Raw genomic sequence first — 26,394 nt, forward strand, 5'->3', positions numbered from 1 at the left:
ACACTTATGCTCATGACCAGTTGTATATTTAAGTAGCATCGTTTACATTTTAATCTTGTTTTTGGTCTGGACTTATTATTTTATTGGTGGAGGGAGGTGGTTGTTTTTGTCCTTCGTTTTCAAAGAGGACCATGACATCAGGGAAATGATGCCATGACTTGTGGTTGATTTTGATTTGAGTGAGGAAGGGCTGCACAAGGTCACCAGCTTCACTTTCTCCTTCAGAGACATCTGGGTCCAGTGGCCCGATGTTCATCAGGACAACTGGAGATGGCCCAGGATGCAATGGGAGACCCTGGCCCTTTCAAGCTAAGGTCTTTTCAGGTTCTCACTTTGAGTGAGGTAATGCCCATTCAGTGAATAGGACTCTTTAAGAAGTGAATCAAGGGATGGCCCCTTTAATTAGAAAAAAGAAAAAAAAATCAAACTGGGAGGGGAAGACCCTCAGGGTTGTTGTTCCAGAGAGAAACCCGTTACCATTGACATTCACACTAAGGCAGGAGGGCCCAAAATACAGCCAGTAAGTGGAGCTTGGACAGGGACCTATTGTGGTCCAATCTATGAGCTTCAGAGTGAGATGGGAAGAAAACTTATTGTTTCATTGGTGGAGGGAAATCCCTATGTAAAAACCTCTTCCACGGATTGAGATTCTCAACTCATCTGCAGTGGAACAGTCTTAGGGAACTACCTGGTGTGCTAAGAGAGTATGTGATTTGCCAAGGGACACACAGCTACTTATTTGTCCGCGGTGGGACTTGAACCCAAGTTGTCCTACCTTTGAAGCTAGCTTTGTCTATTATATCATGTTGCTTTGCATTATTAATATATCCTATACAGGAATACATACTCTTTGACTTCAGATCATACTTTTAAATTCACACATCTTGCTCTCCCTCCATTCTCTGATTCATAGGTGGGACTGTGGGCTTCCATTGATGGCCATAAAATAATTCACCACAATGAGAAGGGAAGAGGAAGAACTCCACGGACAGAATAGAGCAGTTAAATGCACTATTTTCCCTTTTTTGCACCTCTTTCAGAAACAGGTATTGAACTTCTTATCTGCAAGGTTCCACCTCTGCACTCTGTATGTAGAAAGCAATTCTCTTTTCAAAGAGAAAGTCAGAGTGGACTCCTCTCCCTTCTATGTCCCCATATAGAGCCAAGGACTAGGTAGAATACAAATCTTTGGCCAGATCCTATCTGCCAATTTGCAAAGGGGCCAAGGCTGCTAGCTATGATGTGGGAGAAAGTCCCCAAATCTGGCTTAGGCTAGCCAAACTATGAATGGCTAAAACCTACAGTCCAAATCTCAAATAAATGCAGGGCTCTGTGAGTCCAAAATTTGGAGAAACTTCTTTGGTTTTACTCTTCAAAACTCAATTTCTCATTGAAATGATTCAGTAAAATGCCTCAGACGAATAAGACAAGTCTTTGTTTGACTTAAGTACATACTCTCTATAGATAGCCTCTCATTTTCTTGCATTTGGGTGTTTGTACCATCTCATTTGTGGGTTTCTGTTACATAATGATAAGAGGCAACTAGGTGGTGCACTGGATGGAGCACTAGGTCTAGAGTCAGGAAGACCCAAGTTCAAATCCAGCCTGGGGCACTTACTAGCTGTGTGATCCTAGATAAGTCACTACCCCCCATTTATCTGTTTCCTCATCAGCAAAATTGGGGATGATAATAGCACAGGGTAGTTGCAAGGAAATGAGATTATATACATACATATGTGTGTACACATATATACACACACACATATATGTATACATAATGCTTTGTAAATTTTAAAGTGCTCTATAAATGCTAGCTATTATACTTTCTTTAATGGTTTACAAAGCACCCTATACATATTCTACCTGAGCCTCAGAAAATCCTTGGAGGAACACAATTCAGATTGTTATCATCCTCATTTTATCAATGAGGAAACAGACTCAAAGATGAAGTGACCTTTGCACATCGTCCCTCAGGTAGGAAGGGATGGTCCTGGGTTAGAACCCATGTCTTCTAACTGCATACCCAGCTGTCTTTCCACCATATTTTCCCCAGCTATCTTCCCAGAATACCGTTTTCTGTTGTTATAAAGTGGTTTTAATCTGTCTAGGAAGGTCTTCTGGCAGGTAATGCTTGGAGTTACAGAGGGAGTGCCATTGAATTGTGCTTTCTGTTTTTTCCTGGCTCTCCTTGATGGGAAATGGGACCCCAGGAAAGTTAAAGGTTTAAAGTTTATTCTCTTCTTTGGAAGCCACAGCATTCTCTTGCATCTTCTCTGAGGGCCGTTTTGGAGTTTCTCACATTACATTCCAGCATTATCAAAGATGCAGCATTGATGGAGACTGTCCTTATCAGTGACCCCAGAAGCCAACAGTGTCAAAATCACTTGCTTGAGATGAAGGGAGATTTTCTTCAATCTTTCACTTTTCCCTATTGGAAGAAAATTCTAGTTAGGCAAAAAAAAAACCAAAATCTTTCAGCTTTGGTCTTTTGTTTGGCATCACAGATGTCTTGGGAATAACCTCTCACATTTCTGACCAACCTAATTTGCTGTAAGACAGCCTATCAGTATGTGCTTGATTATATAATAGTTGCTTTAAGATACTTATTAGTCAAACAATTGATTAGGGTCCCTGTGTTCCAGGCAAGGAGAAAAGACTATTGGCTTCCTTCAACTACCAGAAGGACCTCAAATGAGAAAAAATATGGGTTTTTAAAAAAGAAAATATAGCATTGGCCATTAGATTTTATATTTACAAGCAGGATCTGTTTTGTCAAGGCATTGGGTATTTTCCTTGTACTGTAACCTGACGTTTTATTTCTTTTCCAGAAAGAGGGCCAGAACAGCAATAGTTTGAGAGTGAATAGGAGAGATAGTTAACACAGTAGATAGTAATCTGGATCCAGAATTATTTCCACAGGCTAGAATGGTGGGCCAAATCTAATAAAATGGCATTTCATGAAAATAAATATAAAGTCCTGTTTAAACCTCAAACTATCAAATGCAAAAGTACTGGGTAAGGACGCCGTGTATAACTACTGCACGACTCTTGCAAAAAAGACATAGGGGCCTCAGTGAATCCGCAAATCCCTGCCCAGGCAACAGTGTAACATACAATGACCAGTGTGATTTTAGGAGTATTCTAGAAGGATGTCCAAAGCAAAGTGAGTAACGGCTCCATTGCCCTCAGCCCTGGTCAGGCCGTATCTGAAGAATGTGGTTAGTTCAGGGGACAGTGGACATTGACAAGCCAGAGCACATTTGAAAGAGGGTGGCCAGAAGGGTGAAGACACTGGCCTCTGCTCTATCCGAATCCACAGGTGATGTTTAACCTAGACAAGGAGATCTGAGGGGAGGTAGGTAGTCCATGATCACTGCCACGGGGTATCTGAGGGGCTATCGTGTGGAAATATTTTGCTGCTTGGGCCTGGGCACAATACTAGAAATGAGGCCTGGGAGTTGTAGAAAGGCAGATTTGACTTGATAAAAGGAAAAATTTTCTTAGTGCCTAGAGCAATCCAAAAATGGAGTTTACTGCCTTGGGAAATAGTAAGTTCTCCATTACTGGAAATCTTCAAGCACAGCCTGGACAATGTCTTGTCAAGGATGCTGTAGGGAAGAGAGGTAGGCTTCTTCTGTCCAGGTATAGGATTTGAAACTCTGAAGTTTCTAAGACTTCTCCTTAGGAGATTGACTTCCCGGAAATGTGCGTGGCATGGTTTACAGAGGTGTTAAAAAGAGACAGCCTTAGACAAAGCTTAACTTCTACAGCAGTGGTCTCTAATTATTTTTGATTGTCTTCTATCAATAAAACATTTTTGAGCGTGCACTGCTAATACCTCTCTAATTCCTTTTTTATACCTACATATGTTTGTTTATAAATTATATACATGCGACGCTGTACTACTAATTATGTGCTGCACAATTGATATTAAAAGTAGATTTTTAAAAGGATGAGATAAAGGTGAAATGATATTTGATACCAGAACCACAGAATGGGGAGGGTGTGGCACGGTCAGACTTGTGCTTCAGGAAATTCATGTTGGCATCCGAGTGGAGGATGGAGAGATGAGAAGGCTATTGCAGTATTCCAAGTGAGAGGTGATGGTAGTCTGAACTACAGTGCTGGCTCTTTGAGCATAGAGAATAAGGGACAGGGGCAGCTGGGTGGTGCAGTGAGTAGAGCATGGGCCCTGGAGTCAGGAGGACCTGAATTCAAATTCAGCCTCAGACACTGGACACTTACTAGCTGTGTGACCTTGGGCAAGTCACTTAACCCCAATTGCCCTGCCTTCCTCCCTCAAAAAAAAAAGAGAATGAGAGATAGTGGAGTTGTGGAGGCAGAAATTTGGCTAGTGATTGTATATACCCAGATATGGGATTAGGGGAAGATGACACTAACCTGGGTAACTAGAGGTAAGGTGGTGCCCTCAACTCTATTAGGGAAGATGGGTAGGTTGAGGAGGAAAAGTAATGTAATGAGATATTCCATCTAGGTCACAAGACATCCATGGTTGCTCATCCTTTGCACCTCACTCCCTTCTATCCAAAATGAAAAGTAGAGAGGTTGGGGCCTTACCACTCGTATCCCAGAAAGCAGGGTTTACTCTCCCAGAGTTGCCTGCTATGGCCACAAGATCATCTGGGGAGCAGGAATGGGTATGAATTTTCGCAATGGTAGCATGCAGCTGCTATAATGGATGCCCAGATAGGGATTAGGTTAGAACGGCCCTGAGGGGCTGACCCCCAACATAGAGAAGGGTGAGGTTGTATGGTGGAGGTAGTTGGCAAAGTGGAAGAGTCTTGGTGAATAACGGTAGGTATGGTCGTCTTGGAGACAAGCCCTAGGATTGGCTATCATAGTGTAGGTGGGATGTTACCTCTCTTCTCACCCTCCAAATGATAGAGTATGCCCTCCTTGTGATAGGGCCATATCCCTACCAATGAGTGCCCTGAACCCCACTTGGGAGACCATGCTTCTAGTGGCCTTTCCCATCATATACACACTCACTCTTTGGTGCCCGGTGTCTATATGGTGATCTCTAATTTAAGGATCCCCCTGTTGGCCCCAGGCTTCTCCCTCCACACCCTTTCTGCCCTTCAAGAGTAGAAGTCTGCAGACCAACTCACTGTTATTTGGAAAGGTTCAAAAGAGACATCACCCTTCGGATAATAATATGGTACCTCCCTCAGAGATATTTGTGTATTTACCTTAACCCAGAGGAACAAATGAATGAAATAATATATGATATGTGATATGACATATGATATGATATGGTATGGTATGGCATGGTATGGTATGGTATGATATAATGTAGCTTGGGAGGGAGGATACTAGCAGTTGGGGGATCAGGAAATATTTCACTCAGAAGATGGAGTTTGAACTGCACCTTAAAGAATGAAAGGGTTTCTGAGAGGTAGAGGTAGAGGTAGGGAAGAAGCCAATTCCAGGCATGTGGGACAACTACTGTAAAGCTGTGGAAACAGGATATGGAGTGTCCAGTGTAAGGAACAGAAAGGGGGCCAATTTAGCTGGGTCACAGAATGTAGGAGGGAGAGTAATGTCCGGTGAGGTGGGAAAGATAGTCAGGGGTCAGGATTCTCTGGGGCTTTAAGAACAAACCAATGCATTTATTTTTTATTCTAGAGGCACTATGACTGGTACTTCTCATTTTACAGATGAAGAAACTGAGGCTCGGAGGGGACATGACTAACCCTCTAGTTACTGTCCCACACCTCCCTTCCCCTTCATATCTAAACTCCTGAAATAAGCCGTCAGTACATATCCCTTCCATTCCTGCTCCTCTCACTCCGTTCTAAGCCCCTCTGCAATCTGGCTTGCATCCCCATCGTTCAAACAGAACCATCCTCTCCAAAGTTACCAGTACTGTCTTCACTGCCAAATCTAATGACCTTTCCTCAACCCTGATCCTTCTTGGCCTCTCTATAGCATTTGATGCCATTGACCCACCTTCTACCTTCTCTTTCTGAATACTCTTCCCTCCCTAGGTTTTTGTGTCACTGCTACATTCTGGTTCTTCTCCTCCTCCTTGTTGGACCTGTACGTCTCGATGTCCTTTGTTGTTTCTTCTTCCACAACATGCCCACTAACTGTAATTGTCCCACAATTCTCTGTCCTGGGCCCTCTTCTCTTCTCCCTCTATATTATCTTTCTTGTTGATCTCATCAGTGTTCATGGGTTCACTTATCAATTCTATGTCTCTCCTAAGCTCCAGCCTCACATCACCAACTCCCTTTTGCGTATCTCAAACTGGATGTCCCATAAGCATCTCACATGTCCAAAACAAAACTCATTCCCCCCCGCCCCCCATTCTTAATTTCCCTCTTACTGACAAGGACACCACTATCCTCTCAGTTACCAAGCTCACGATCATCCTTGATTCTTCAGTCTCATGCGCTGCATATATCCACTCTGTTGCCAAATCTTGTCACTGCTGTGGTCTTAATATCTATTATATACATCCCCTTCTCTCCACTCACTGAGCCCTCATTATTTCTCACCCAGACCATTTCAGTAGCCTAGTAACCAGTCTCTCTGACTTGTCTTTTTCTATTCCAACCTCTCCTCTACTCAGCTGCCAGGGTGCTTTTTCTAAGGCAGTGCTCATCCCCCTATATTGTCGCCCTATTCAGTGAGTTCTAATGGCTCCCTTTGAATGTTAGGATTAAATATAAGCTCCTTTGTTTGCATTTAAAGCTTTTCATAACCTGTCCCCTTTCCACCTTTCTTATACCATACCTTGCCTCCAGGCACCCTATAATCCAACTTACATCCACCTACTTGTAGTTCCTCAAACATGATATGCTTTCTTTTTTCTCAATACTTTATACTAGCTGTCCTCTTTGCCTGGAATGCTCTTCCCCTTTTCCTCCACCTCTTCTCTTCCCTAACTCACTCAAATTCCTTTCCTTACTCCAAGACTCAGCTCAGATACCATCTCCTCCAAGAGGTCTTCTCTGGCCACCCTGGCTGCTAATGCCTCACCCGCAACATCCTGCATCTGCTCTGTGTATCTGTTACCCACTCAGTTGTTTCCATGTTGATTCACCCATTAGAAAGCAAACTCTTTTAAGGCAGGGACTGTGTTTTTGCATGTTTTTGTATTCCCAGGTGTTTACGCAGTCTGGCGTAGAGAAAGTACTTAACAAATACTTTCTTACTTGATTTGACTACACTCACTTGGGGTTTAAATGTCAGGACTGGGATTCAAAACTAGGTCTCCTGAGTCCAAGACCATTGTTCTTTTTTCTTCATGATGAGACCACCATGAATTTCTGACATGGTGGAAGGAAAGTGATGCCTCTGGGGGTGTGATCTGCAGCATTCCTAGAACCTCAGCACTGAGGATCTCACTTTCGGAGGCATTAGGGTATATGCCTCATATCCAAATCCCCTGCTGCCACCCATCCCAGCCAAATTCAGCACTGTCCAAAATTGTTTTTTCATCTTTTTGTGCTCTTATTGGACAAAAGAGTTTTTCTGAAGTTTAATTGGCTTAGGCTTAAGATGTATCCAATGCAGGATGATCTATAAAAATCTTCCACAAAGGGCCGATGGTGGTTTTTGCCCTTATCCTTTTGAAGAACTGAACATGCCGGAGTAGAAAGGGAAAGGGCTACGTGTGGTTTCCACAGACTAGACATACCTACATGACTAGGCACTAAAGGGATGCAGGAGGACTGCTGAAAAGAAGCTACAGAAACACAGATTCCCCACCAGAAATAGTGAAGTGCAAAGAAAGAGGCTAAATTTGTAGTCTGAGGTCCTTGGTTCAAACTCCAGCCCTCCCCCTTGCTACCTGTGTGACTTAAGCCACTTAACTTTTCTGGGCCTCAGTTTATCATCTGTAAAATGAAGAGTTGGACTAGATGGCTTCTGAGGTTCTTTCTTGTGAGCTGTCTCCCTCCTGGCTCTCCTTTTCCCCTCTCATCTCCTTGTTTTCTCCTCCCCTCTTCCACTACAACTCTCTCTCTCTCTGTCTCTCTGTCTCTCTCTCTCTCTCTCTCTCTCTCTCTCTCACACACACACACACACACACACACTAAACCTGATCACATGATAAAACGAAGGGTGTGGGGTCAAGGAGGCTCTGCACCCAAGAAGCATCCAAGCCCCAGGGGACAAATAATTGTTGGAGAGGATCCCAGGAGTGTTAGAATAATGTCACCTCATGGGAGGCAGTAATGTAGAGTTGAAGAAGCATTGGCATGTGAGTCAAAGGACTAACGTCCGGCACCGACTCTCTGGGTGACCATGAGGGAGTCCCTTAGTCTGGATTTCTTCATCTGTTAAGTGAGAATGATCATACTCATACTCCTGACCTCCTAGGGCCATTAGGAGGCATTCACCAAACCATGAAGCGCTACGTAAATATGAATTACTGTGTTTAAGCATTTTATGGTTTCATAGAAAGAGTGAAAACATTTTAAGTGGGGTAAAGGGAATGTGCAGAGTCACCAAGGTGGGAACAGACAAGCTATCAGATTATCCATGAATCTTGCCTGACTCTCTAAGAGAGCGTGATCTCCCTCCCCACCCCCACCTCCCACACACACAGCAGAGATGGTCAGGCCCAGTTTGGGAAGTGGTGCACCTTCTCACACTCTTCCCCTATTACATTACAAAGCCCCTGAGAAGCAGGGCGTGCATCACCTCTTTCTCTGTGTCTACCACCCCTCCCCAGCTCACAGTAGGCAAATATTGGAGTGGAATTCAGATAACAAGAATGAGGTTTGGGCAAAGTGGGAAGAGGTGAGATGATAAAAAAAAGAGTATTTAATGGAGCTCCTAAGTGTCAAAACCAAGAAGTTGGGATTTCATAGATCGAGCTGCTGGGTGTCTTTTAGCAGGGAAGGAAGGTTGAAGAAAGCAGTGATTTGTGAGAGATTATTCTGATAGCTGCATGTAGGGCAAATCAGAGTCAGGAAATTAAGCTACCCAGAGCATCATAGAAAGCTAGAAAGGACCGCAGCTATCATCGCTTCCAATCCACTCGCTTTACAGATGAAATTGAGGCCCAGAGAGGGTAAGGGATTTGCTCAGCATCACACAGCTAGTAGGTCTGAGGTGGGATTCTAACTCAGATCATCATGATTCCAAGTCCAGCACTCTATCCAGGTGTCTACATCATGCTTGTCTCTATCAAGATAATTAACCAGCAAGCACGTATTAAGTGCCTTCTATGTGCCAGATTGAGAATACAGAGACAAATTAATCAGCCCCTGCCTTCAAGGAGGTTACACCCTAGCAAAGGGAAACAACAGCTGTAATAAATAAGAGACCATCTGAGAGGAGGTAGAGTGGGAAGCCCAAGAGGCCGTCCATAGAACATGGCACTGCAGCTGAGTTTTGTAGGAAACCAGGGATTTTATGAGATGGAGGTGAGGAGGGAGTGCATTCCAGGCATAGAGGATGCACAGCCTGCGCAAAAGGGAGATGGGAGGTGGAAAGCCATGTGCAAGGAACAGGAACAAGGCCTGGCCAGGGATGATAACTTCTGGGAAACTTGCAAGAACCTAGGCATAAATTGCTCGATGCCAAGACTAGGGAATGGGATGTGAGAGCAGAGAAAAGGGTGTGTTCATCTCTTCTGCAGAGTCAGGTGGCAGTATACCATTTAAATATCAGCTCTGAGAATGTTCTAGAGGGTGGGGGAAAAGGAAAGAGAGGGAAAGGGAAAAGGAGAGGCAGGGGTAGGGAAGAGAAAGGAGAAAGGAGAGAGAGAGAGAGAGAGAGAAAGGAAAGTGAGAAACAGAGAAGTGGGAGTAGGGAAGAGAAAGGAGAGAGAGAGAGAGAGAAGGAAAGTGAGAAACACTGAGAGGAGGGAAGGGAGGAGAGAGAGGAAGGGTGGGAGAGAGACAAAGGGAGGGAAGAAGGGAGAGAGAGAGAGATTGAGGAGAAAGAAGTGAAAATAGGGTGAGAAGAGGAGGGAGGGAGGAAGAGGAGCAGGAGGAGATGGAAGAGAGGTGGGGAAAGAGGAGTTTTCATTCCTCAACAAACACTAGTTTAATTCCTACTACCAGCGGGGGCCCTGAAGCAGACACTCTGGTACCCAAGGAGTTAAGGAAGGAGCTGACTAGGTAGAGCTGTTTGCAGAAAGCCTGAGTTTGTAGGAGGCCAGGTCACCTTAGTTCCAAGACTTTCTCCTGCTCTGCAGGAAAGAAAGGAAACAAAAGAAACCAAAGCTGGGTTTGATCCAAGACAGCTTTGTCAGGTAAGAAACCCTGGAAGAACTGGGGTGCTGAAAAGGTCAGAAACAATTACAGAGAGGAGAGATGGTAACTAAGGTTAAAAAAAAAAAAACTAGAGAATCAGGTAGAATTGGATTCCTGTCCTCCAGCCAGCATTTCCTGCAAACATTTCTTTCACCTGGGGGTACTCTGGCATAGTGAGGGGAGGAATCTTGCATTCCTGGCCAGATGTTTGGTTTTCTTGTAAACAGACAAAATAGCCCGGGCTGGGCTCCCTGTCACCTAGTGCTTCCATGAGGGCCCTGATTCTTGCTCCCTTCTCAGGCCCCTTTACCCTCAGGGTCAGGCCTAGTATTCCCTAGCCTGTAGCATTTGCAGCCCTGTTATTGAATGTGCCTGTCTCCCAGCTGATAAGAATCTGATGCAGGAAGGAGATGAACTCAGGCCTCCCCAGCTCCAAGGTTAGCATGCTGTTTACTAGACCTCACATATCAAATACATGGTGAATGTAGAAATAGAGTGATGAGAGAAGGGAAGAGTTTTTCTCTCACTGTAGGATGGAGTAAGAATAAAATCTAAGCTGAAGAGAAGGACAGGAACGTTATTTTCGTCTGTCACTGGGTTCAAATTCCAGCCCTACTGTGCGTTACCTGTGTAACCTTGGTTAAGTCTCTTAACATCCTCAAGCCTCAGTCTCTCATCTGTAAAGTGAGGGGGTTGAGCTGTATGACCTGGAAAGTCTATTCCAGCTCAAAATCGATGGCTCTGTGATTTCATGATTTGTCTTCAGTGAAGGAGAAGGCTAAATTCTCTCTAAATACGTTGGGTTGGGATTCCTTCATGAGAAGCGTCATTGTGTAGTGGAAAACTTGTGAAATTAGGGGTCAGGACAGACGTAGGTTTGAGCCCCAACTGATATTTACTATTTTTTGACCCACGAACAGATAACTTAACCTCGTTAAACCTCAGTTTCCTCATCTATAAAATGCATGCGGATTAGAGTCATGTAAAGTGCTTTGCAAACCTTGAAGAACTACAGAAGCATCACCCAGTGGAGTTGTCCCATCTCATTTACCTCTTCCCAAACTCCAGGCAGGGCATTTAAAACCCTCCTTTTTCTTTGCTGATAAGATAGGACTAAATAGATTTGCTGTGAAGACCTTATGTAGAATGCCCCAGACCCAGCAAATGTGGTGATTCTGGACCCTTCCTCCATCCTTCATCAGTTATTACTCCTGCGCGTGTTGTGCCCTTACTCTGTTTGCCAAAGTTCTCCCTGAAAGGTTTTTGATCACCCGAAAGGACAGAGATAATATTAACAACAATAACAGCTAGCATTTTTATATCACTTTAAGGTTTGCAAAATGCTTTAAACGTTAACTCATTTGAGCTCACGACAACCCTGTGAGGTGGGTACGGTTATTATCCCCACTTTACAGTTGAGGAAACTGAGATAGACTGAGGGTTAGAGGTGTTAGAGCAGGGCTGGGGAGTCTGTGGCCTCGAGGCCGCAGGTTCCCCAGCCCTAGGTTAGAGGCATAGGTTGTCTGACCCTTGCCCAGGATCACACAGCTAGTGTCTGAAGCTGGATTTCCTGAGGTCAGGAAGACCACCAGTCTGTCCACCGCATCACCTAGCTCCTGCTGATAAAAGGTAGCATTGGCCCAGTGGGAACATGTTGTGCTTCTGGAAACGTCAAGAGCCTCATAGGCCAAATACCTGCCCCAAGGTTGATCTATGAGGTTCTTAAAATGGTCAGGTGATCCCCTCTCATCCTGCTTATCACCAGATGCCCCTCTTCCTTTGGAATTCGCAGCTTCCATTACTCAGATCAGGATGGAAGCTCTGGAGCAGTCCTATGTCTCAGAGCTGTCTTGTCTCTTCCAGTGCATGTACTTTCATCTTCCTTGATTAAAATAGACAAACGAATAAAAAATCAAATACTCAAACAGGTCTACCTTGGAATCCCAGGCACTTGATGAAAATAACGTTCTAGGCTCTCTGAAGGAATGGTAGATAATGATTAGTTCAAGCTGCCTCTGATTCTTTTTGCCGTTATTTCTTTCTTCCTTAAAATTCGGTCGTCGTTGGAAGTACATTCTAGTTTTTCAGGCTCCAGACATATTCAGCCTAAGAAAAAGTAAAGAAAAGGTGTGATGTCAAATGGAGCCAACTATTATCTGTGTCCATCAAGGGGGAGGAGGTGGGAACGAAGCCTTCTAGGCCCATTCACTCTCACCCTGAGTAATCTTCCCCCCTTGACAGCATCAAAGATCTAGAGTTGGGAAGGACCTCAGAGTCCATGTAGACCAATCACTTATGTTTTGTATTCAAGGAAACAGAAGCCCATGGAGGTTCTATGACTCATCCAAGGTTACACAGGTATTAAGTGTCAGAAGTGGGATTTGAATACATCTACCGTCACATATTAGTGCAGAGGAAAGAGTGTTGACTTTGGAGTCAGAGAAACTTTGTCGCCATCTCCGCTCATCATGTACTGTCTATATGACCTTGGCAGGGAAGTCACTTGACCTGTGGATGTCACTTAACTTACTTTCCCAGTGTCTAAAATGAGGAATTTTTGCTAGATGACTTTCCGAGAGGTTCTTTCCAGAACTAGATCTATGAATGAATGGGCTAAATTTCAACCTGGAAGAAGACTTAGACAGAGGTCATCTTTTCCTGCCTCCTGATTTTATGGACTCGAGGCCTAGAAAGATGAAGTGGTTTGCAGGTGTTTACACAGGTAGAAGGTAGCAGTCAGGACTTGAACCCAGGCCCTCTGACTTCAAATCCAGTGCTCATTCCTCTCCTCTCTGCTGCCTTCTTCTGATCTCACAGGATTAACTAAGTGCCTTACTTGGCAATTAGTCATGTGCCTTTTTATATCTGCCTACCTCACAGGGTAATTGGAGGGGAAGTTATTTGTACCCCTCCAAGTGCTATGTAATGGCGATATTACTGATATCATCACGCTGTGCTGTTCAGCTTTTGGTGGACTGATGCCTTGTCTCCCCATCTAGACTATAAGTTCCCTGAGGGCAGGAACTATGTGTTTATACCTCTCTATTCCCCCATAATTCCCAGCATAGCTGGTCTTGCACATGGTAGACACCCAATAAACATTTATTGATTCATTTTTGATTCGGTGCTTAGCTTAGGATTACATGATAAGAGAACATTAGTCAGAAGAACTTTAGAAATCATCTAATGCAAGCTTCTTATTTGACAAAGGAGGAAAGAGGCACAAGGAGCTGGTGGAAGAGCTGGTATTCAAATACTGGTTCTCCGACCGCCCTCTTCTATTCTGCGTCTCTGCTGTGCTTTGTCTCTGTTCTCAGATATAACAAAAGGACCCCAGGGAAGGCTCAGTAGGCCCAAAGGGAATCATGCTTCCTTCTTCTTCTTGTTGTTCAGTCATTTCAGTCGAATACAACTCTTTGTTACCCCATTTGGGGTTTTCTTGACAAAGATACAGGAGCGGTTTGTCATCTCCTTCTCCAGCTCATTTTACAGTTGAGGAAACTGAAGCAAACAGGATTAAGTGACTTGCCCAGGGTCACAAAGCTAGTAAATGTCTGAGGTCAGATTTGATCTCAGGTCTTCTAGACTCCAGGTCTAGCACTGTGCCTCCTAGCTGCCTTCTGGTAGTTAATAGGCGATTCATAAACGCTCATTGAAATCTGCAGACTTCTTAGCCTATATAGGCTGTTTTAAAAAGTTTATTAAGCACCCTCGAAACATTGTGGTAGACCTGTGGTTCTCAGTCTTCACGGCAAGGTATCCTTTGCCATGTACAAAGAAACATGGCACCATAAAATGCAGCCTGTTCACACCAGTTCAGCAGAACCGGTACCTAGTTTTAGATTGAGTTCAGTGAACCAATTGTTAGCAGGAGCGGGCCCACACGGGCCACGTCAGCAGCAGCTGCACCTCGGCTCAGTTCCATGGAGAACCAGTTGTTAATTCATTTGAATCCCACCACTGCATATGACCATAAGTCTGAATCCCACACTAGTTGGGCCGACTTGGATAGGCATTGATTGCAAATGTACATTCTATACACGGTTCCCAGGACACCTAGCGGAAACTGTCATGTAGGGACGCGTCCATTTGACACGGTAGCCATTCAGGAGACTGAAAGCTTGGATAAAATGTGATTTCTGCCCTCCTCTCAGTGTAGTAGGAGCATAGGACCAACAGCTATAATTCCCTGGATTATATCAGACAACTAGAGAGGTGTCCTTAACAAACTGCTCTGTGAAATCTGAGGAGGGATGATCGTTACTTCCTGACCAACAGAGGCCTTCTAGGGGAGGTAGCTTCAAAGCTGGACCTTAAAGGATGGGCAGGAGTTGGAACAGCAGAAGAAGGAAAAAGAGATCATTCCAGGCATAGGAAACAGTGTGAACGAGGCAAAGAGCCCTGAGACCACGGGGTGTGTGGAGGGCAGAGAGCTGTCTGCTTTGGCTAGGCCATAGGGCGTGTGAAGCACATGGGAGAAGTTTGGAAAAGATGATGGATGGCACCAGGGTGTGGAGCACCTTGAAAGCCAGGCTGAGGAGCTCAAACTTTTACTTGGTGGATAAACAAGGGAGCAACATGCAACATGGTACAGTGGGAAAGTCATTGTCTATCAAGGCTTGGATTCAAATCCTTCCCCTTGTGTGACCTTGGGCAAGTCACTTATCCTTTCTCAGCCTCAGTTTCCTTATCTGCAAACTGGGGATAATCTCACTAAATTTCCTTATGTGTAAAATGGAGGGATTAGATTAGATGGTATCTTGAGCTCTAAATTTATGGTCCTATAATTAATCTTTGAATAAGAAAGATGATTCTGGCCTCAGTACAAAGGGTGGGACAACCAGAGGATACGGGCCAGGCAGAGCCCCACCCTCCCCAGCCACTGAGCAGTTCCTGCTCCCTCCCCTGGCTCCACATCAGCCTCTGGGACACCAGGCGAAAGCCTGCTGGCATCGGCAGACCTTGGCTCTCACATGCTCTATTCTTCTCTCAGGCTGTTAGGCAGCATTTCCTTACTCTCCAGGGCTTTTTGGACTCTGCCCGGGATGTTGGGAGTTTGGTTGTGCTCGGTTAGACGTTGTTGTCGAGTCATTTCAGTCATGTCCAATTCATCTTGACCTCATTTGGGGTTTTCTTGGTTTTTTGTTTTTGTTTTGTTTTTTTGGAGGGAGAAGGCAGGGCATTTGGGGTTAAGTGACTTGCCCAAGGTCACACAGCTAGTAAGTGGGTCAAGTGTCTGAGGCTGGATTTGAACTCAGGTCCTCCTGACTCCAGGGCCCGTGCTCTACTCACTGTGCCACCTAGCTGCCCCATTTGGGGTTTTCTTGGCAAAAGTACTAGAGTGGTTGCCATTTCTGTCTCCAGCTCATTTTACAAATGAGGAAACTGAGGCAAAACTCCTGAAGATGAGTTTTCCTGGTTGCAAAACCTGTGCTCTATCCATTGTACCCCCTAGCTGCCCCTCTCAGTTAGTTCAGGCATCTTTAACATGAGGTTGAAACTAGCTCTTTGAGCCCATATTTTGTTGGTGGTGCAGTGGATAGAGCATTGGGCTTGGAGTCAGCAAGACTTGAGTTCAAATCCGGCCTCAGACGCTAGCTGTGTGACCCTGGGCAGGTCATGTAACCCTGTTTGTCTCGGTTTCCTCACCTGTAAATAAGGAAATGGCAAACCGCTCTAGTATCTCTGCCAAGAAAACCCCAAACGGGGCATGGGGAGTCAGACATGACCGAAAAGACTGAATAACAAATTTGTTTGTCTTGATAGACTTTGTTACCTCTTCCATACTATATAATTTTTCTCAAAACTCATAGAATATAAACTCCTTCAGGGCAGAAATTGTCTTTCTTATCTATATCTGTATCCTTAGCATCGAGAACAGTGACTAACGTATATAAGCCCTTAATAAACGCATTTTCTTTCCATTCATTCAACCTTAAAGGGATACAGTTTTGACCTGTTGACCAGTCCTCCTTGTCAGTAACCTGTAGAAGGGTTACTAGAGATTGAAAAACTGGAAATGATTAAGTATGCATTTGTCCGGGAGGGTGGAAAAAGACAGAAATGGAGAAGGAATAAAACCCATTTGTCACAATTTTTAACTCACGTGGTGTCTTCTTGTAATTTGATCACAGAGAGCATGTTTGCCGAGACCATGGCCTCTTCTCGTCTCAGTAACACTCGTTTCAGCACTTGTATCCCACAAAGTAACCACGACTCAGCCAACTTCAACAACAATGAACTGGAGAACAACCAGGTAGTAGCCAAAATCAGCAACTTAAACCTGAGCCGGGTCCCAGGAGTGTCCACGGACAACCACGTTATACCCTGTTGTCCCAACAGGCGTTCTCGGGGTCATGGAGTACCAGCCTTTTTAGATACCGACCTCCACTTCCACCCCACCCGAGGGCCCGATGTCACCTTCTCTCAGGACCGGATGGCAGCCTGCACCAACTGGCAGGAGAGCAATAGGACTTTGGTGTTCTCGGACCGGCCTCTGCACATCGGTGAGAGCCTCTTTGTTGAAGTCGGACACCTGGGGCTGCCCTATTATGGGGCTCTCTCCTTTGGCATCACTTCCTGTGACCCAGGGACATTAAGGACCAATGAGCTCCCGGCTGATCCTGACTCACTGTTAGACCGCAAGGAGTACTGGGTGGTCTACCGAGCATTCCCCATCCTCAACAGCGGGGACGTGCTCAATTTCATGGTATTGCCAAATGGGGAAGTGCACCACGGTGTGAATGGCAACAACCGAGGCATGCTGATGTGCGTGGATACCTCACAGTCTCTCTGGGTGTTTTTCACAATTCACGGAGTGATCAACCAGCTCAAGATTTTGGGTAAGTCCATTTTAAAGAAGTTCTGCGCAACGCCACCCAATCTCTCCTACTTCATGGGGCTAGTTCTTTATTTGACTGCTGCAGTATTCCAGTGCTTTGTCTGCCTGCTGGCTGAGGACATTCTACATGCCAAGGAGAGTCAATTCAACAAATATTTATTACATGCCCACTGTTTGCAAAGTGTTGTGTTAGGACTAGGGAAATATAAGAAGAATGAAAAGAGTTAGGAAGCACAGTGGATAGAACACTGGGCCTGGAGTCAGGGAGACCTGAGTTCAAATCTGGCCTCAGACCTTTACTTAGCTGTGTGACCCTGGGCAAGTCACTTAACCTCTGTTTGCCTCAGTTCCCTCAATTGTAATATAGGGATAATAATACCACATACTTCCTAGGGTTCTTGTGAGGATCAAGTGACATAATTATATCTGTAAAATACTTAGCACAGTGCTTGGCACATAGTAGGTACTATATAAATATTATGTAATAAAATGATAAATTTATTAATTATCAATTTGCATAATAATTATTAATTAAAATAGTTATACACATTACTATTAATAAATTTATGTTTATCATATATTTATGCATTCATATAGTTTACAGATATCTTTTATTAATTATTCTCAATAATCTATTATTATTATTAAGTCAGGGTCTCTGACCTCAAGGAGCCAAGTCTAATAGGGTAAAGGAGACATGAGATTTATATGCAGATGAATGTAATATAAAACACTTATCTGAACCCTGATGAAATGCAATTTACTTGTGTGACAATGTTGAATTTGCACACGCACTACATAATAACGCACATCCCCAAGTTATCTAGTATACCTCTCTCATTTTACAGTTGGGGAGACTGAGGCCCAGAAAGATTAAGTGAAAACCTATAGGATCGATATAAACTCCTCCGCACCCACTAGCCAAACTGGCTTTCTTGCTGTTCCTCACATGTGATATCCTCCATCTCCTCTCTCCATGCCTTGCACTGGCTGCCCCCCATGCCTAGCATGCCCTTCCTCCTCATCCCTGCCTCTCAGAATCCCTAGCTTGCTTCAAGGCCCAGCTCACGTGCCACCTCTTCCATGAGGCCTTTCCTGGCATGCCCAGCTGGTAGTGGCTCCCCCATCCACACCCCAAATTATCTTATGTCTGTTTTTACGGGCCTATATCAGTACCTGTCGGCCCCCTTCACTAGGTCATAAGCTCCTCAAGAACACTTAAATACTGTCTGACTTTTGTCTTGTCCTCCTTAGCCTCACACCTGCCTGGAGGTAGGCATGTAAATACATGTGGATTAATTAATTGATCACACAGGTGACCAAGTCTGGTATTTGAACCCAGGTCCTCTACAACCCAGCAGCAACCTTTCTATGATATTGGACCACTCTGTCACATATAAATTTCATTTCCTCCTACCTGTCAATACCCAGGGGAACTTTCCATGGATTTCTGAATTGATTTATCAAAACATGATATAGTGCAAAGGACCCAGGCCTTCAGAGTCAGGAGACCTGGATCTACCATTCACTAGCTGTGTGACTGGGGAGGCCACTCTACCACTCCAAGCTTTAGCTTCTTCTGCCATAAAATGGTGATAATCAGACTTGAGTTAACCACTTAATGGATTTTGTGTGTGTGAGAGGGAAAGCATTTTGTAAACCTTAAAGTGCCCTAGAAACATAACCTGTTACTCTTCTTATATTTGGTCCTCCTCTCTTCATCCCAAGTACTTAGCTAAGCTTCCTTCTCAGACAGCAAGGGAGGAGGCTCCCATGACTGCAGGCCTTCTCATTTCAAGGAATTTCTTTGATTGCAAATGCAATGTCAATAAACAATACGATATGGCAGCTGAGAAATCAAAATTGAATTTGACCTTTATTTGCATCGAGGGGCAGAGTGCCCAGAATGAGAATGAGGGAGATGATATCACTGTACTCTACGCTGGTCGAACATCTTCGAGCACTGTTTAGTCCTGAGCACCACATTGTATGCAGGATATTGACAAGCTGGGCAACACACTGTCAATAACCATTTATGAAGCACCTACTATGTGCCAGGCACTATGCTAAGTGTTGGGGCTACAAAAAGAGGCACAAGACACTCCCAGCCCTCAAAGAGTTCACAACCTCCTTAGAAGATTGTGAGTGGAAATTGGAGACTGTGCCACATGAGGAGATTTTGAAGGAACTAAGGAGAGAAGTATAGACTTCCACTGGGCAGGGATCAGGGTAACTGTCACATGAAGGAGGGGTTAGATTTATTTAACTTGGCCCTGGAGTGCAGAACTAGGAGCAGTGAGCAGAATGTGCAGAGAGGCAGATTTAGGCTTAACGTAAGGGAAAACTTCTTATCAATTATAGCTAACCACAAGCAGGATGGGGCCTCCTTGGGAGGTAGAGGTCATCCTTCACTAAAGGTCTTCAGGCGAGACAAGTGGAAGCCTGTTTGTCAGGAATATCAGAAAAGAGATCCTTGTTTATGAAAAATTGAAGCGGATGGCCATTGGGCTCCAGCAGACTGTGATTCAAGTTCATGGCCTGGACCGCTTCATGATCTGTTAGTCTGGACCATAATTGGGCTGTGTCCTAAACCTCCCAATTTTGTCATTTCTCAGAACCTCCTAAAGGTACAGAATGTGGCAATTATGTTGCCATGGTGATGGCAAGAGCTTACTATCTAGTTTATTTTTTTCCTAATGTTTCATAGTAAGTTCTTAATGAATGCTTGTTGATTGAGTTATCAATGTCTATTGTCTTAATACCAGTCATTTCTGGGAAAAAGGAAAAAAACAAAACCAACCCTCCCTGCTCTTGACTGAACCCTGCCTTGTGTTAAAGTAAAAAAAAAAAGAAAGAAAGAAAATTAAGCAAAAGCATGAGATACCGTAACCACGTCTGACCATGCACAGCATTCTGCCCAAGAAGGCCCTTCTCTCCAGAGTGGTATACAGATCCTTATCTGTTCTCTGGCTCCAACTGATTCTTTCAGTTCCTCAGAGTTTAGCTGCCGTAAAGTGACCTTCTCATTTACATATTGTTCGTCAGTGTGTATTTGGATTCTGCTTGTTTTACTTTCTCTCAATTCATACAACTCTTACCCTATTTCTCTGAATTCCTTATATTTGTAATTCTTTACTGTCCAATAATATTCTATTATATTCATGTAGCACAATTCATTCAGCCATTCCCCAACTAAATAAAAATTCCCCTTTCCTATAGGCAGCTAGGGGACGCAGTGACCAGAGCTCTGGACCTGGAGTCAGAAAGACCTGAGTTCAAAAATAGCCTCAGACACTTACTAGCTGTGTGACCCTGGACAAGTCACTTACCTACCGCCCACCTTGGTTTCCTCATCTACAAAATCGGGATAGCAATGGCACCTCCCTCCCAGCGTTGTTGTAAGGATCAAACGGGATAATACTTTTTAAAGTGCTTTGCAAACCTTAAAGTGCTACATTAATACTACCTATTAGTGATTATTATTTCAGGGGTTTTTTTGCTAGTACGAAGAGTGATGCTATGAGTATTTTCATCCATGTTGGATCTTTATTTCTGTTCTTGACTTCCTAGAGGTGTATGTTTGCTTTCTCTCCATTTCAGAGATCATGACCTTTTTTTTTTAATATCATGGACCCCTTTGTTGATTTATTTATCAATATGCCTAGTAAAATGTCTAGTAAAGCCTATGGGCCCTTTATCAGAACAATTTTTAAATGCACAAAATAGAATACATAGGAAATTAATTTTATTAAACAGTTATTAAAATATTTTTTTAAAAACAAGTTCGTGAATATATTTAATATGATTGTATAACGTATAGCCTATATCAGATTGCATGCTGTCTTGGGGAGAGGGGAGGAAAGGGATGGGGAAAAACTCAGAACTCAAAATCTTATAAAAGTGAATGTTGAAAATGAAAAATAAATAACTTTTTAAAAACAAAGTTCATGGACCTCAGGTTAAGAAGCCCGGATTTAATATCTATTCAATCTACCTTTGTGGATTGGACCCCCAAGACAGCTAGCTCAGCAACAGCAGAAAGTCAACCAATACTTAGTGATTAATTGAAGCCTGCCCCCCTCCCCAGCTCACCCACCTGCTGACCTGAACTCTGAGTGCTGAGGCAGCAGCAGCTGCTGGGACTAGCCTGGCCTCCCCTGCTCCTGGCAGATGGTGAGAGGGAAGATGCCTTTCCTGCTTGGAAGAGTTGAGTAAGGCAAAGTTCTTCATTCATCACTTCTCCTCTTCCTCCCCCACCCCCGCCAGCACCTGAACCTGAATGGGAGAAAACAGCTCAATTCAGAAGGAAATAGAGAACATAGAATTTAGGGTTGGAGAGGGCTTAGCCAGCATTTAGTCCAGGGTTCTTCGGGGGTGGGGGCAGAGTGGGAGTCATGGATAGAATTCAGTTAACTTAGATGGAGAAAAACATATCTTTATTTTCCCTAACTGTTGGTTTCCTTTGTAATTCTTTGCATTTTATTTATGCATTTAAAAACATTGTTCTGAGAAAAGGCCGATAGGCTTCACTAGACTCCTCAAGGAGTCTTGGACACGAAAAAGTATGAGAACCACTGCTCTGGCCTGACCCTCTCCCTTTACAGATAAGGAAACTGAGACCGAATGAGAACTGGCTGTTGGAAGATACTAAGTAGCAGAGCCAAAGTTTGAACCCAGGTGCTCTGACTCTGGATAGTACTGATGATGATGACCTAGTAGGTGTCAGACCAGATTCTAATTCCTGTCTTACCGTGCCACCTCTCTGCCCATCCAGTCCCTTATTCACTCTCGCCACCATTGGTACCTTGAGCTTCTCTTTAATATGCTGCCGTTTGGTGCGCTGTGCGTCTCGATCATCCTCCATGGTGTTCACTGCGTGGGGTCTGAAACATTGCTTCAACAAAGAAAACTGTGATTTTAATTAGAAAGTAATCAACATGCTATCGCAGACTTTGATTCATAAATGAAAAGTCCAAAAAAACACATCCTCAAAGATAATAAAGAAAGCAAAGGCATGGACGCCTTCCCCCCAGGAGTTTATAGTCTCGATGAGACTAGGACAGGTCTGGAACACATGACTAAATACCTTTTTAGCTCTGTGGCAAGTGAGCAGATTCAAACCCAGCTGACGCAGACATAGTTCTGCGCATCTCTGTCCTCCGTCACAGCCTTCCTGTCCCTCCTACCTACCCCCGCATTCCACATACCATATTCTCCTGTGGTCATCTCTAGGACCTCTGCCACCTTCCTAGTTTCTTAACTGTTTCTTTTTGGCCAGGATCCCTGAGGGTCTTCCCCTCCCAGTTTGATTTTTTTTTTAATTAAAGGGGCCATCCCTTGATTAACTTCTTAAAGAGGCCTATTCACTGAATGGGTGTTACCTCACTCAAAGTGAGAACCTGAAAGGGCCTTAGCCTAAAAGGGCCAGGGTCTCCCAATGCATCCTGGGCCATCTTCAGTCATCCTGGTGAATATCAGGCCACTGGACCCAGATGGCTCTGGAGGAGAAAGTGAGGCTGGTGACCTTGCACGGCCCTCCCTCACTCAAATCAAAGTCAACTGCAAGTCATGGCATCATTTCCCTGATGTCATGGTCCTCTTCAAGAATGAAGGACAAACACAACAACCTTCTTCAGTCTTGGGAAGCAGAAGGGTAATGTGAAGTATCAGCGTTGGAAAGATGGAAATGTCTGGAGGAACATGCCAGCAGGTGGCAGGGACTCCCACCGATCTAGAAAGTGAGGAAATGGCAGCAGGAACCATGTGCCCAACACGACCCAGGGCCCATTAGGAGCCAGAATGCTGGGCTGCTCCTACACAGTCCCATGTGGGGTCTCGATCTTTATGAGTCCCAGGAGCAGTTTTCCCTAACTAAATGATCTGACCCTGGCACTGCAAGCTTGGCTGCTCTCAGTCTCCGTTTCCCCACCTGTCAAATGAGGATTCAGGTCGTACTACCTACCTCACGGATCTGTCGTGAGGAAGATCACCCTAAAACATTTACAGTCGCACAATTGACCACCGACATTACTCTTAAAGTGTTAGGTGGAACAGAAGTGAATTGGGGAAAAACCAGTGGGTTTGTCATGCTTAACAGTAGCAACAGGACAATAGCATATGGTCGTGTTGCCTGAAAACCACCTCTGCACATGGTGGCCTCCGTTCTTTGAGCACCCATCATATGCAAAGCCTTCTACTAGGCACCTGGAGGAGATTCGAAGAGGAATACCATAAGGCCCACTCCTTGAAGAGTTTAGAGTCCGTCAAGGGAGATGACAAGGACACATCTAAAGATAATGAATAAAATTTAATTATAGAGCGCCGGACATGGAGTCAGGAAGACCTGAGTTCCAATCCAGTGTCAGACGCTTATTGGTTGTGTGACCTTGGGTGAGTCACTCAACTTCTGTTTGCCTCAGTTACCTCATCTGTAAAAAATCAGAATACTAGTACCTAACTGACCAGTTTGTTGTGAGGATCAAACAAAACAATATGAGTAAAGTGTTTTACAAACTCTACAGCACTGTATAAATGTTAGCTATTTATCAGGGATATGCCGGTAAATGTTTAACAACTTGGCTCTCCGAAAAGGGAGACACACTTTTAAGTCTCATCAGCATCAATAACATCTTTTCCAATGTTTTCTTCAATCTTTAGACAATCAACAAAACAACAGATCGAATTCTGATTTGTAGCATTTGCTGATTTTTGAAGTATAAATGCTCACGCTGAAAATGGAGTAGTTGACTCTCCAGCCTGTTCCAGCATACCCATCGTCATCATCATCACAATTGTTACCATCATCATCATTATTATTATTATGAATAGTGGGGTAGAGTTCAAAAAGCCCTTTTCTCCAACAACCCCAGTAGGCAAATTGAGAGCATGGCATAAGCCTCCTTTTACAGAAGGAGGTCAAGTAACTGGCCTACAAGAAGCAAGATTTGAATCTAGGTCTTCTCCTTCCAAATCTGTTGCCTCCTCAGTGTTGATGATGCGGGCAAACAAATATTTTGGGCCTTGTGGGAGGAGTTCCTTCCTTCCTGAGAGGTTTATCTGGCTGCAGATGACTGACTTCTTTTTTTCCCTTTGGTTTTGTAGGCACCTTGCAGTCTAGCCCAGTGACTGCTTCTCCCTCAGGATCCCCCAGTGGCTCGCAGTATGACAGTGACTCAGACATGGCCTTCAGTGTGAACAGGTCCTCTTCAGCTTCTGAGTCTTCGCTAGGTAAGGAGCCCTTTGGATGCAGAGTGTTCAGAGGGCATGGTCTGAGGCTGCCACCTCGGGAGCTTACCTTCCGATTTGAGCTAAAACTGTATTTTCTGAGGTGTAGCCCAAGGACGGTTTGTGGCAGCCTTGACTATCCCATTTCCCTTCATGTTCTCTTCCTACGTGTCTTCCTTACCTCTGCTGACCTCTCAGGTGTAGTTATGCCAGATCAATGATCCTGGGTAGATGAGAAGAAAAAAAATCTGAAAATGAAGCCCAAATCAGCACTTAATACATCACCTGGCATGTAGTAGGTACTTAATAAATTCTTGTTAACTGACCAAAAGGATAATAATAATAGAGTTTTAACTTGGAAGTTACTTGAGAAGAGACACTCTCTCTCTCTCTCTCTCTCTCTCTCTCTCTCTCCATATATATATATATATATATATATATATATATATATATATATATATATATATAATTTTAGTAGCATTTTATTTTTCCCAATTACATGTAAAGACAATTTTTAACATTTATTTTTTATAAAATTTTGAGTTCCAAATTTTCTCTCTCCCTTCCTTCCTTTCTCCTTCCCTAAGACAGTAAGCAATGTTATACAGATTATATATGTTCAGTCATATAAAACATGATATATATAAATTATATGTCACTCACAAGGAAACTGCAGACCCGTGTTCCTCCTGTTTCCTAGATGGAGTTCAATCTTTAGAGAAATTCAAACAGAGGCTGCTGTTCAGATTGGATTCAATTTGAATGGATCATAAACTCCTCCAAGTATCAATCTAAAGATGAATGTAGGGTATTGTTAAGAGTTCATTTTCCCAAGAATGCACCAGTGCTGGTGGGAAACCTGTTCAACAAGACTTGTGTGACCTGAGCAGAGAAGAATATGAATGCACAGTCATACCCTTGGTTGTTTTTCTCTCAGATTATGGGTACAGAGCAAGCTATTTGGGGAGAAAAGGTGAGCAGGACATGAGAGAGAAACAGAAGGGAATAGCACTGGACAGAGAGAGAAGAAGCATGGGTAAAGAAGAGGAATAAAAAAGAAAGAGAACATGGAAAGAGGAAGCCATGTTCAAGAATCTAGTAATGTCAGCCTGAGCAGAGGAGATCCCTTGGCCTGGTTCTGTTTGACATTATTTATCAATAACTTAGATTAAAAGCATACTTATCATGCTTCTGATGGCAGAAAGTACGGAGGAATTAAGAAGCCTCCTGATGAGGGTGAAAAAAGAAAGTGTAAAAACTGGCTTGAAGCTTAACATCAAAAAACTCAAGATCTTGGCAACTGGTCCCATCACTTCGTAGCAAATAGAGGGAGAAGAAAGGGAAGCAGCATCAGACTTTATAGTCTTGGTCTCAAAGATCACTGCAGATGGTGACTACAGCCATGAAATTAAAAGACACTTGCTTCTTGGAAGGAAAGCTATGGCAAATCTGGACAGCATACTAAAAAGCAGAGACATCACCCTGCTGACAAAGGTCCGTAGAGTCAAAGCTATGGTTTTTCCTGTAGCAATGTTTGGCTGTAAGAGTTGCCCTAGGAGGAAAGCTGAGTGCTGCAGAATTGACACTTTCTAATTATGGTGCTGGAGAAGACGTTTGGGAGTCCCTTGGACAGCAAGGAGGTCAAATCAGTCAATACTTGAAGAAATTAATTCAGGCTATTCACTGGCAGGTCAAATACTGAAGCTGAAGCTTAAATACTTGGGCTACATAATGAGAAGATGAGACTTATTGGAAAAGACTCTGATATTATGAAAGATTGAAGGCAAAAGGAAAAGGAGATGGCAGAGGATGAGATGGAGAGATAGTGTCATGGAAGCAATGAACATGAACTTGGACAGACTTTGAGAGATAGTGGAGGACAGAAGGGCCTGGTGTGCTATGGTCCATGGGTCAGGAAGAGTCAGACATGACTAAACAACTGAACAGCAATAATTATCATATTTATCTAATTTGCAGCTGACACAGAAGACTGGGAGGGATAGCTAACAACTTGGATGACAGACTCAAGATCCATGTAAAATCTCAGCAGGCTAGCAGGAGGACCTAAATCCAAAAAAATGATGTGTAATAGGG

General features: G+C 43.9%; 1 protein-coding gene across 1 annotated transcript in view; it reads left to right on the top strand.

Moving 5' to 3' along the window:
- Positions 1 to 26,394, top strand: part of NEURL1B (neuralized E3 ubiquitin protein ligase 1B) — a 71,191-nt gene that overhangs the window by 37,051 nt on the left and 7,746 nt on the right. Inside the window, exons 3-4 of the mRNA XM_036750530.1 lie at positions 16,370 to 17,077; positions 24,178 to 24,303. Coding sequence (XP_036606425.1) covers positions 16,370 to 17,077; positions 24,178 to 24,303 — 834 coding nt within the window. The remainder of the gene's footprint in view (positions 1 to 16,369; positions 17,078 to 24,177; positions 24,304 to 26,394) is intronic.

The sequence above is a fragment of the Trichosurus vulpecula genome, chromosome 3, assembly GCF_011100635.1.
Source record: "Trichosurus vulpecula isolate mTriVul1 chromosome 3, mTriVul1.pri, whole genome shotgun sequence".
Classification (NCBI taxonomy): domain Eukaryota; kingdom Metazoa; phylum Chordata; class Mammalia; order Diprotodontia; family Phalangeridae; genus Trichosurus; species Trichosurus vulpecula.